Here is a 13,681-nt window from a genome sequence, read left to right on the forward strand (position 1 = left end):
CTGTGAGCTTTCAGTATCCCTCTTGCATTAAAACAAAGATTCATAAACTAACAAGAAATCCAATGAATTTGGCATTTGAGGAGAGCAACCTCACTTTAGCAAACAAAGCTTCCACAGTCCCCCTACTATTTCTGTCTCTATCTGAAGCCTGCCTTCCAGAACCGGGATAAGAGCAGCACAGCCCTTCTCTGGGAACCCAAAACCACAGAGGGCTGCAGCCCCCCATTCAGTCTTAAGGGGAACATCAAGATCACCAAGAAAGGCCTATCCTGCATTTTTAGCAGTCTTTAAATTTTAATATTTCGTCCTTTGCTGTAATCGCTTGCTTACAGCTTGTGTTTTGTGTACAGCCCGTGAACATATTTTACGCAGCCGTTCATCGCTGCTCTCAGCTTACTTTGGCTTTACCCTTCCCTCTTTTTTTTCTCTTGCTCCCACTCATTTAATGAGCACTTGATATCTGTAGACTCCAAATCCTTACACATATATACAGATAGCTAAACAATAAATAAAATGTTGACCGTCAACAGTCTGACAAGCACCGTGTACCTTCTGACCCTAGTGACATATCTTTGTACAGCAGTTATGAGAATATGGCTGGGTAGCTCAAAGAACTGTGGAAAAAACCACGCCAAGGATCAACACAACAGACCTAAGTCAGCACTAACCAAGGCTCTTCTGAAGGCAATTATTAGACAATGGGAGAAAACTGCAAGCTTTGAGGACCTTACAGCCTATCTCCAGGAAAAATGCAGATCCTGTTTCTGGCAGCCAACCACTTCAAATTGACTAATTAAAAAGCAAAAATCCAGACAACCATGAAGTCCTTGATGGGAGAGCAGGAAAGGCAGTTGTCAGGAAGACAGGCTGACAGAGACACCAGACACAGGGAACAATAAGTACTAGGGAATAGCAGGCATCCATATGGATCGGGTTAGTTTTTACCAAGATCCATTTCTTCACTTTTTTTTTTTTTTTCTAAAAGAAAAATAATGTTTTACAGAGATTGATTGTTTACTAGGGACTATAATAATATAATTTGGAAGGAAATGAATCAGAGGGATTGAACTGAAGTTAAATCTCTTGACAACAGCAGGCATCTTCAAGCCAGGCTTAAGAAAGGGTACACCCTAAGAGAGAAGCAGGAGGAGGCTGGGAGATATGACCTAACTTCCTAAGCTCTCATTTAGGAAGTGAGGAAAACGATTTTGTTTTTAAGATGACCTCTCTGTAACTGAATAACTTGTGTCTGTCTTCACAGACAGCATTTTCCATGGTTCCAGACACCAAGTACGTACAAAACAACAGCAGATCCGTTTTTCAAAGCCAGCTCATGGGAGAAGCTGATACATGCAGAGGTAACACAGTCAGTCGCACACACTCCAAGAGAAGCTTACCTTCAAGAACTGGATTTGACTGCAGAAGTTGTTCTTTTACCTGGTTAACCTCTGCCCCCTTGCCACACACTGCAGCTACATATGACATGACAAGTTTGCTTGCCTCTGTGGGGGGAGAGCAAAACAAAACAGCAGTAAGTATTGACAACTGGTCATAAGGGGAATTGGAGACTTGATCTCCATCATGTTTTCATCATGCCAGACAGGAATCATCAGCACATTTCAAGTTGGATTTCTTCTCCGTTGCTGGACCACCTGGAAATGGTGAAAGAGCTCATCCTGCCACGAGAGCCCTGCCATTACACCAGTTGACTTTAATACCTGGAGTCCACCCAAGCTAAAGAGGCCGCCAGGATATGGCACACTACACCTACCTCTTCATTTAGCCTCCCTAGTTAGGGAGGAAAATAATCTGTAGCTAACACGCCTGAATGTTTGATCTGAAGGTTTCAGCCTGAAAAACTAAGCCTGAGCAGTTTCAAGATACAAAATTCAATCGGTTTACATCTGCAGATACACAACAGCACAAGTGTAAGCACACAACATACAATGCTATACACATGCCGTCACAACTCAGAGTAAATGACAAGTAAATAAATAATGGCAATTCAACACTGCATAACATTACGCAGCCTGTTTCAAAGTATAAACTTTAGAGTCAGTAGAGACTTCATTGAAACAACGAAACTGTGTTCAAAGCTTATACCTTCAAATAGATCTGGAACAATTTTTGGACTCCACGCTGTGTTCACATGGATGTCGATCACCCAAACAGGAACGAAAATTTCTGATGGAAAAATCCATCCAACCCTTATGTTTTTGCTGGTTAGGACAAAGAGCAGCTGAGAAAGGATTCTGTTTATAAACAGAGTCTGTGAAGTTCATGTGACACAAGACAGTGAGATTTGAGGCATTATCAGCTGATGTACAGCGTAATGACTAGCAGCTGGAATCCCTATCAGCTCAACACAATGGTCATAAAAAAAACATTACTTGCTATTCAGAGATCTGTTACAAATTTGAGGGTTTCATTTTAGGAAAGAACTGATAAACGAGTTATCCCTTGGATTTTGATTCTTTCCTATTTAATCAAATTCGTTTGCCAGTATTCAATTACTATCCTATATTGCAAGGAATACAGAGCAAACCTGCAACACAGCAAGCAAGCAAACACAACTCCAGGGGTGTTCATGTGGCTTCCCATCTCCCTTAACCAAGTAATTCCTCGAGCCCAGCTCTCATTTCTAAAAAACCCTTCCCTTCAAAGCTTGGAATTACCAAACTGCTTGATTTGAAACATTTGCTAAATTCTCTAAGGAGAGCTACTCAATCAAAGAGACGAGAAAGCACTGAAGCAGCAAATAAGCCATTATAAAATAATATGCAATAGGAATATATACAATGGCCTCAAGATAGGCTTTGAACATCACTGAGAGAGAGAATAAAGGCCCTTTCTTTTATTAGGAACTCCGCTTCATTGACTAAAGCCACCAGGAAGTGAATCACTGCCTTAACATCTAAAAACATCTAAACACAATGCTCATTCTGTTAACGTACCGTGTTTTCTTGCACAATGTTCCTGTTACTATCAATTATCAATATAAACAAGCTGCAAAACAAGTTAAAAAAAATTAAAGAAAAAGAAAAGGAAGTGAAATAAAGAAAACAATTGGAGAGGGTTCAGATTCAATTCTCCCAGCCCAAGCATATCAAATGTTCTGGCTACCAGAAAACATATTTTGAAACAGAGTTTTATTGGACCTGTACTACCAAGTTTCTCCAGCTTCAGGAATTTCCTTTACTGTCTTCCTTTCTCTTTACAATGGAAACCTATTCTCAGCTAATAGCCCCACTTCAGCAACTATGGTTACGTCAAATATTAAGGAGAGAGTATTACAATTTCTGAGTCCATTACTGTCTTGAATTTCAAACCATGCTCTTATTCTACTCTGCACTTACCTTTACAAAGAAGGAATAATTCAAATCATGGCCCATAGAGCTATGAGGTTCAGTAATTTTATATACAAATCTGAACCTACCAGAATCCTTTTTACAAACAGAGAGCTTCAGAAACTCAACCACTCAAACCCTTCAGGTGAATAAATACATTAATAAAGATGCACTTCAGCTGCATGATAACTCACTGTTCCTGAGGAAATCAAAAACAAAAGAGTTTTGGTACTGAACTCCTTTCTAATGTCTGAACTCCTAGACAGAGTCCATAATAATCATATTAATAAGAACTCAATTATTTAATATATACTTTTACTGAACACACATGTATTTGCATGTTATTGAACTGGAAAAAAATGATTAAATTACAAGAATTTGAGACCTCTCAACTGGATGCCACTAATCAAAAAAGGAAAACATGGAAAAAGGAAGCCAAAAGCATTTATCTCAGCACTCTAAAGATGAAGTTCATGCTCCAGATTTCCACTAAAAGCTTGTAAAGCAACTTTCTGTTACACATCTCAGTCTTGTTGAGCATAAACAAAGCTTCACATTTTCTCAGATTCAAAGAAATCTCTTAAATGACATGAAAACAGATACATGCATTCCTACCCACCTTTTGCAAGTCAACTCAGTTTTAAGCTGTTGTTTCAGAAATTATTTTTTTTGTTGGTTTTCTTGTTTGTTTGTTTGTTTGTTTTACTTTTTTAAGGTAATTCTAAAGTATTCTGCAATTATGCAATCCTCACCTGATTTCCACCATTCCAGTTTTAAAATTAGCAGTAATTTTCAAGGTAATTTCAGTTTTGCCTTAGAAACACAGTGTTCTGGTACACCAGCCAACCTTCGAGTTGTAGCTCAGCACAGCACGCAAAAGACTGATGAAATTTCCAAAGTAATCAGCTACTGCTATTTATTTTCCTTGGGTAAATGGTATAATCCAGCTTAAAGGTAGACATTTATTAAAAGACATGCAAAAGCTTCAAAGGACTGCCTTACAGTCTAGAAGAGCAAGAGCGTTCAGTTTGCACTGTCTTCGGTGTTTTTCATGGGGAGAGCCTAAAAGTTTTCAGGCCCTTGCAATACTCTTTCACAAACCTGTAGCATGTCTTTGCATAATGATAGCAATAACGTATCAAAACGTGACAGGACTACATCATGGCAACAATGTGAAAAAACGTGAGTTTATGGAAGATCACCCAGACTGCAACATACATGACGGCCTTCATTTTCTGCAATGGCCAGACACAAAAACACACCAGTATCTCTCAACTCTTACAGCCCCCAGTATCACTTTGCAAAAGAGTCTGAATAACTCTGAATGCTTTTGAATGAGATCAAAGCTGTTTATTACCTGTTTTACCAGCTCCGCTCTCTCCTGTAATAAGAATACACTGGTCTTTGTCCTGGTCCCTTAAAGATCTGTATGCTTCATCTGACAGAGCAAAGCTGCAAATTAAGAAAGAGACGATTAAGAATTAGATAGCACAAGTAGCAGCAATAACACAAAATAAAAAATAAAATAAAATAATAATAATAAAAAAAAAAAACAAGCACATAGTGTTCTGTAAGTGCTGAAGCTTTCAGTTTTCAGAATACAAAGACTCAATGGAAGCAAATTATATACTTTGGCTCAGTGGTTTATTCAGACTTTTCTCCAGGAACAAACAAGCAAAATCTATCTTGTAAGTTTTCATACAGATATCAAACTCAAATTCAAAACTGGGAGGCGGGGAGGAAGGGGGGTGTATTTAGGTAGCATTCTTCAATGGACAAGCTCTCTTTTTTTCTTCAGTTGTCATTTTGAGCCAGAGAATGAGTACTATTGATTTTGATTCATCAGCATTTTTTCCAGTTAATGAAATAAGGCACTAGGACAGCACTAGGACCCCTTGCAAAAACTTGAGCACTACCTGAGAAAGCACTAAAAAGCATAATCCGCATAAAAGGGCACACTTGCATTAACCACCTTCAGGAGATAAATCTGCTAGTAAAACATGGCATATTTTTACATGAAATGAACGTCCATTCAGCACAGCAAGAGCTTTGTTAGATTACTGCACCTAGTAAAATACTGGGTGTTTGTGTACATATAGAAGTGTTTATTATTTACAGTAAATAAACCATGGTTGACAAATATAAATGAACTCTCAGGTCAACACAAAACACATCATGCTTGCAGATCCGATGCATCTTTTAGAAACTTGATTATTCTGTAACAGCTCAGGAGCTTTGCCTTCATCTGACAGCTGCAAATACATCAGCGTAGCCACATGGAGTTTTCACAGGGAACCACAGCCCCCTGATAAGAAAAAAGCAAGCTCTGTGTCGTGAAACGAGCTGGGGTTTGCATGGGCAAATCAATGTAAGTAGTGACCCACGCTGAGCTTCTTTCGGAGGCTCTACTGCTGGAGCTTGAAGCTCCACACACTAAACCTGCATCCGTCCAGGTCAGCTCATGCTTATTTCTTTTCAGTAACACTGCCCCTTAGCTCGGGCGGTTGCTCTTCCTTCTGGCTTCTCTTCCCCAATAACTTCATAAGAACACATCACGATGGCCCCAGTTGGTTGCCGTGTGCTCATCCTTCTTCTCTCCTCACCCTGTCTGTCTGTCCGGTTGCATGAGCAGCCTGGGCTCCTCCAGGGCTTTCCTCCCAGCCTGCGCTGTGTCAGGCGCTGAGCTGCAATCCCTCTCCGCACAGCTGGGCCAGCCATTTGACAACCACGACCAAAGGTCACCGCTCCTTTTGATACACTCACCGCTGAACCAGAATTAAGTCTGATCTCTCAAAGCTTATTAGTGCTATGGTGATTGAGGCGTTTCAACTCAGCAGTTCAAGCAGAGGTGAAAATGTGTTTACAAGAAAGTAGCAGGCTGTAATGCTTTTAGTGTTACGACAAATCCAGTTTGTGATGGGGCCAACATGCTAGAGAGCTAAAACTAGAGAAGAAAAAACACAAAAACAGAAAAACTCTTCGGCTGCTGAGAGACCATGACACAATTTCTGGCATCTACTTTACTGTCCAGCATCCAAGCTGCAGTAGCAGTAACACTTTACCAGACTCTCTTACAGGACATATTGAGGAAACGAATAATGGATGCTGAACGCTGCTGCAGATAGCCTTGTAAACTGAGGAGCACAATGCATGGCGGTCAGTAAAGCTTATCCCAGCATGCGTTTAACTTCAGTCACTGTCCTTTCTGCAAGGAAAAAAAAATAAAAAATAAAAAAATAAAAAGCAGTAAGACAGAGGAAAGAAATAAAGCTACATGGGGCATTCATGGGCCACGTGAGAGACCTTTCATGCCAATGCCATGGCTTCCACGGCTGGACTCAGGAAAGCAGCTTCCAGCTGGGAGGCACGGCTCCAATGAAGTCAGCGCCAAGCACAGAGGAGGTATTCTCTTTCTGTTGATATACTGAGTTATGAGTTAATCAGCCCCATAACCATTCATCTTTCCTAATACACCCAATTTCTAGTTTCCCAGCAGCCCGTCACAATATATTTTAGTGCTTGATGTATTAACTCTGCCTACACCACATAGTGAAAAAAAAACAAATCACATTCCTTCTCCTCCCTCAACAAAGAAATTAGAAGTTTAATGCTCCAAAGAGACCTGTGAAGTTGGAGGAGCGAGTGGGATCTCAGGCAGTTCTGCTGATAATACCCAACCCTGGCAGGGATGCTGGGCATACGTCCTCTGTTCCTCCAGTCTCCTACACAACCCAGCAAAGCAAAAGTTTCACAAGCGTCAAGATTTAATATCAGCTATTATCTGCTAGAGACACAAGAAAAGAAGAAGCAAACTCATTTTAGAAGTTTTGTATGCATCCGTGTTAGAAGTTAGCCAGAAGCTGTCTAAAATTTACTTCTGACGTTTCAACCACTGCTCCAACAATTCAACTGGAGGAGGCACAGCCAAGAGCGTATTGAAATAACAGCGTTCCGGATTTGTCTCACTGGCATCGCAAACAGCGCTGGACACGTTTGCATCAGAGCCTGAACACAGATCTTTAGTTCAAAGGAAAAAGCGATCAATTCATCTGCCGTGTCAACTTTAATGCATGGCACTGCTTCGCTGTCCTGCCCGTTCACCACCTTCTTCTGCCTTCGCGTTGAAAAGCTTCGAGTCCTTTTGTTCAAACTCTGCTTGTTCCAAAAATAAAACTTCATGCTACCCCCTATTTGTTACAAACATATAAACTAATTCCATTTAAGACCACTTTAGCTCAACATATTTTGACGATCTGTCGACTGCAAAGAACCCTTTTATCCTTTTCCTTTCGGCAGAGCTCTGGAAAGGCAAGGTTTACAGCTATGGCTTTAAACCACATGCTACTATCTGAGCTGCCTCGCAATTACAGAGCCTAAGCACATTTTTTAAAATAGTTCATAATTTACAAGGCAGCTATACCCCATGTGTTTCAAATTAAATGGTGAGTGTGTCAGCAGTGTCATTGACCATACCTTGTAATAAACTCGCCTATGATTTTTAGGTTATCCTGGAAGACGACGACATTCTCCTACCACAACAAACAGAACTATTTGCTGGAGCTCTCTTATAGCTAAGATTTAAGTATAGGAGCAATTTGAAGTCAGAGCACCACCCACACCTAGATCACTCTGCTTTTTTATAGCACCCGCTCCGCCGGCCACGTGGATCCAGATGGCCAGACAGCTCTACAAAGAAACCCAAGTCCGACCCTAAAAACGCTAACACGAAGGGAAGCAGCAAACAGGCCTGCAGGGGGAGTTGCTGAAGGGCTCGGGCAGCTTCCAGCAGCACACCAGCCCCTTGAGACCAGAGCAAGGCGGGCAGCCACCCACCCCATCACAGGTCTGTTAGCGCATCAGGGCTGACCCCAGAGTAACAGCGGCAAAAAGCTTTAAACAACAGAACTCGAGCCCACAAGAGCCAAAAAGAGCCAGCTCTTCTCTTCCACCATCTTCCTCCCTTAAGCCGAAATCACCGGGATGAGCAGTCCTCAGCTGGCAGGACTTCTTCCCACCAGCGTTTTCGTGCTTCCTCTCCCTTCCTTCGGCATCCTCAGGCATTGTCCATGGGTGAAACGCACGGATGGCTTTCCCCAGGCATTCCTATGTTCCCTTCAGCTCATCTTTCCTGGCTGTTGCTTTCGATTCTCAGTCTCTCGGTCCCCGTATTAAAACCTTTACTGGTAAATCTTGGCCTCCATCTGCCAACTCATTCACTACTCCCAAAGGAAATGAAGAAAACCTCCCTCCTTGACCCCTCCAATTCCTCAGGAAGCAGAGCCCCAGCACCCCTTCATCTCATCCCATAACCACACAGGCACGGTACATGCTATATATTCGGCAGTGCTTTAGCATTGAAAGGTGTGCACTATGCTGCACTCAAAAGAGATACAACAAGATTTAAACTTGACGTATCACGTAATGTAAAATGTACGCAGTATTTAATGTATATTGATTCTTTCAAGTCTAATTAAAGAAGAACATTGAAGTTCCTTCCTTTTCTTTATGACTGCCCAGAACAGGATGACAACGAAGCTGTTTCTTCCTCTCACAGCATGCTGTGGGAGAACAGCAGAATCACGGTTTGCTCTGGTATATATATATATAAAAAAATGGTAATAATAATGGATGGGAAAAGTGGAAGCATATTTTATAAAGTGCTTTGGGGCTTTCTGTTGTAAATCATCACGATTAGTTATGTATGTTTTCCCCCACTCCACTGAAGCTCGGTGGAAAAATCACCATTCAGGAAAAACCACCAGAAGAGGTTATTTATGTTATTAGCTCATAGTGCAGAATCATCTCATCTAATTGCCCTACGGGTAAGAAGCGTGCTCCCATTTCCCATAATTGCAAACCGACTCGCGTTCGGCATTTTGACACACTCGAAAAGAAAAGGCTGATTAGCTTGCCACTGGTGTGAATGAAGCAGCAGCTGATGGAGCACGGGCTGGGACAGACCTTCACAGGCGAGCAGCTGCTCTTCGAAAAATGCCAATCAGGGGAAAAATTAATGAGTTTAAACACCGGGATAAAGAGGTGCGCTACGACAGATGGAAAGGCTTTTACCCCATTCAAAATACTCGTGCGTTTTCAAACCTATTTGGTTTTCCTGGTGAGCACAGAAACCTGTTTTATCAGCAATCCTGTGTGGCTAACATGCACTGCAGCAGCACACCCCTCTTTGTTATTCCTGCTCACATAACTTTATTTCACCTCCAGCTCACTTTTGGAAATAAAGCACCACTTGGGAAGCCCTGGGTACAGCAAGGATATCTCAGAGATCCTGTGCGCTCATTAGCTCAGGCACACCACCAAGCTAACGAGCCTGTCCAGCCCATAAACAGACATCTGCTCAAACTTATGCAGGGGATTTGGGGATATGTGTGTGCCCTTGCTGCTCTGCTGCCCCTCGACACGGATGCCCACCACACACACTTCTGTCCTGAGGTCGCAGCCTTGCTGAGAATCATCTCGCAGCGACCGTGGTCAGCTCTAGCTTCAACTCCACGAGGCTTAGCATGTAAAAATCATTTCTGTAGCACACAGAAGGAAACTGTGTACACAAGAAAAATGCAGATTCGAACTAATTTACAGAAATGACCACAATTAAACTGTCTTTGTAGTTCCGAGCTTTATTTGTAAACCCCAGCCCCAGCTCTCTTATCTATCCAAAACATAAGGAAAAGATTATTCAGTGTGCTAGACAGTAAATATTAAGACTGCGTATTTCCTAATTCCTAACATGAAATAGTTTATCTTTAATAAACCAAACTACATTAACCACGATGTACTCGGAGTTGTAGAAATCAGAGCCTTTTGCATATAGTCACAGACAGAAGGAGACTGAATGGAAAAAGTGCCTCTGAAGGTGGTAAGAGAGCTGGATTTTAGCTGAAGTTTCAAGGCTTTAAACATTAGCTTTGTTTATGCTGTCCCTAACATCATGACAAAGGCTCCTAGCGCAGCAGATGGGCAGTTGCTGGTGTGTTTTAAGTTGCTTAGAAAAAAAAAAAAAAAAAAAAAGGCACCATTAAGCACAATGAGACATTTCCCCAGAAAGAACGACAGCTGTTCTTAATTGCAATCTGAAATCCCTTTTCTTCAGAGTACCACGCTGCCACTGTAGGGAAGGCACAAGGAAAATTTTGATCCATGTACACACCGTGCATCAAATGGGATTTCTCTCGTTTCCAACAGGGCCTCTACCTGCCCTCACTTTTAAGTCTGGATCTCAAAACCGAAACACAGCAGTGCCTCCTTTAAGTACTTCTCATTCTTTCCAGTGTGCAAAAAGTCCCAACATTTTAATGAAAATCCATTCTCAAATATAATCCAGATCATTTCTTTAAATATAGTTACATTGAAAGCTGCACGAGGTGTTTAAAATTGTTTTTGTTTCCAAGTTCGACCATCACATCAGTCAATTTTCTAACCAGAAGAATTTCAATGTGTTCAGCAGCACCCAAAAGGCTGGTCTGATTTCTAGCCTAGATGTACAAGTGAAAAAGCTGCAAAGGGAACGGTTTGCAGCATCCAAAAGACACAAAGAGCAGCCGTGTATTGACAAATTTGGAGAAGTGCATTACAAAACTGAAAAATGACTGAGTTTCTCACTATTCCTCTTCCCTGTTTAACGAAGGGCCCGCTTCATTCACAACATTCAGCCGGTCGTGCTGAGCGGATTCCCAAGCCTTTGGTGAGCATTAGTGGGATTCGACTTTATGTGACAGTGTGAATTAATTAAAAGAAAACCTCAGCATTCTCTGTCCTAAAAATATCAACGGCATAATATGAGCTCTAGACACAAGTTTCAGTTCCAGGAAAATAAGAGAAATGGGATCTGGCAAAAAAGTTACCATGAGTTTAGGCTCCTGGAGCATTAACACACATCTCCAAATAGCCAACACATAGGACATTTTTTCTTTTTCTTTTTTTTTTTTTTTAATAATCTTGGCTTTAACAATCTAGCCAAAACGAAACGTTTTTATGCTTACAGATAAACACAGACTATCCCAAATGCACTCACATCACACAAAAAAAAAAAAAGAAAAAAAAAAAAAGAAAGAAGAGAGAGAGATTGTCACAGATAACTAAAAACATTTGACTCTTAATCCCCAACACGACTGAAGTGAAATGTGAAAGTATGCTGTGTACAGAGGTATGGGTAAATATTTGAAAACTGCACTGAAAACAAAGTGATTTTGCTTCGGCTCTACGCCAGCGGTTAATTCATGAAGGATCCCCCAAGATTATTTTCCTCCATGCACCACGATGACGATTCTGGAGTTACAGAAGCATCTGGAACTGATCTCCGGTTCAGCGTTTCCCTTACAAACCCGTTCTGCTTTCAAGGTACCAATTCTGGCTTTTTTTGAAGGCTTCTCCAGCAGCACCCAGCTCCTTGTAGCCAGCGAGGACCACGCGTGGCAGCCGAGGGACAAGCGCGCGCTACCGGCGTGAGGTGGGCTCTGCCCAGGGCGAGGGGCCTCGTGAGATGCTCATGACAACGCTGCCAGATGGAAAGGAAACCACCCATAAAACCCACAGATTTGGTGCTTCTGAATGGCTTTCTTGTGCCGTAAACGCTCCGGCAGCCCCATGCTCTGCGCCTACAAACAGCACCGTGCGTTTTCCTGGTGACAATCCCCCGCGCCGAGCTCCCAGGCCCTTACAGAGGAGGGACAGCACCGGTGCCACAAACAAAAATGCAAAGGGCCTTTTCATTTCCTAGGTTAGACAAAGCTCCTTAGAGGGCAGACGCAAAGGCTCGTTCCAGTGAACTTTGTAATCCAGTCTGAATGTCACGCCAAACCGTTTTAAACATTAAAATAAAGCCCAACATCCACCTGCGCGCTGCTTTCCAGGCTGTTTATACTCCCTGGGTGCTGGGCACGTTTTCTGAGCCTCCTTACAACCCCGCGACCTGCTATAAACCAGTTCCTGTGTTATTAGGTATTATTAGAAAATTTCATGCCATCTAGTAACAGCAGCACACAAGCAGCTACTGTTCAGGCTGATAAGGCTACGTTCACCTGGCAAGTGCTGGGGTCAGACGGCTGCATGACGTGCTACCCAAACCAGCCAAAACTGCCCAGATTTCAGGAAAATGCCTAACGTATTGCTGCCTGCAAGAAGAATCTTCCTTCAAGTCCTCAGCTTCCAATCTCACAAATGTCTTCCCAAACGCTCCACAGAAAATCGGACGGCTGCTTCGAGATGGCCACATCACAGCTGCTTTCCTCAAACCTCTGCTTTCTTGGGGTTTCTTGGGGCTCTTGTCAAAAAATTCAAGACATCGTGCACCCACAGGAGGTGGGCCAGCAGCCTGCAACACAAGAGGCTCCGTCCTCTCTGGCATGAAGTCCTGCAGACTCTTGAAGCAAGAGTGCTGTTTCACCCTCTTGTCATCTGTATGCTTGAGGGATTTATCTTCATGGATCCACCATATCCAGTGCTGCCACTCTGTAGAGGTCAAGAGCCTTAAGCCTGCCTCCTTCCAAATTATTTTCTTTTTTTTTTTTTCCTTCCGCTTTCTTCTTTCAACTCATTCCTAGCACGAGTTTAAATATTACATACAGGCAGCCTTCCTTAACTGCTATTTATGATTTCTGTCAGCTGCAGGCCCGCCCGCCCTGCCCAGCGGTTAATTTTGCCAACTAACCTTTGAAGTGATCCAAGTGATTGTCTTCCCTGACTACAAATCTCTTCAGAAATAGGCACTCTGCTGAGCCACATGAATGAGTCCAAAGGGGGAATTTCTGGAGAAGCCAAGAATTACTAGGAATAGGAACCAAAGCCTTGTAAAAAGGGGGTACCGTGAGCTGAGAAAAACCTTTGGGGTGTGAGCAGAGTTCTCCAAATAAAGAAGAAAGGGAAAAAAAAGGCATGTGAAGATGAGGAAAGGACAAGATGAAAAGGAAGCGTTGGAATAAACATGCAGAGTCATTGAAGGACGCTAAGCTATAGCACAAGCTCTCACCCCACCAGCCCCTTCTACAGCAAAGAAAATGTCTTACTGTGTATCTTAAAACTGATGGCTATGGGGAACAGCTGAGTTTTACATATAGGTAACCACTATCCCTCACAGCTCAGACTGCACCACCCCTTCAGACAAAAATATTTGCTTTAAATCAACGAAAGGAAAAAAAAAAAAGTTTCCATAACCTTAGTGTTTCTGAAGACATGCCATCCTGGAAAACCAACAAAAAAAAGCCAGAAGCAGGACTATAACTTCTATATTCACCGCTTACACTGACTCAAAACAGTCCTGACTTGAATAATTTACAGCCAGTTTTGCCTATTGACAATGTAACTGCAGGTATCAGTACGAG

The 13,681-nt window shown here is 42.2% G+C and overlaps 1 protein-coding gene across 6 annotated transcripts in view; it reads right to left on the reverse strand.

Moving 5' to 3' along the window:
- Positions 1-13,681, reverse strand: part of MYO1B (myosin IB) — a 99,854-nt gene that overhangs the window by 54,075 nt on the left and 32,098 nt on the right. For all 6 annotated transcript variants that reach the window (XM_084522884.1, XM_084522883.1, XM_084522882.1 and 3 more), the window contains 2 exons: positions 4,705-4,799; positions 1,398-1,502 (listed from right to left, as the gene is read on the reverse strand). In XM_084522884.1, coding sequence (XP_084379010.1) covers positions 1,398-1,502; positions 4,705-4,799 — 200 coding nt within the window. The remainder of the gene's footprint in view (positions 1-1,397; positions 1,503-4,704; positions 4,800-13,681) is intronic.

Source organism: Aythya ferina (assembly GCF_964211825.1).
Source record: "Aythya ferina genome assembly, chromosome: 6".
Lineage (NCBI taxonomy): Eukaryota > Metazoa > Chordata > Aves > Anseriformes > Anatidae > Aythya > Aythya ferina.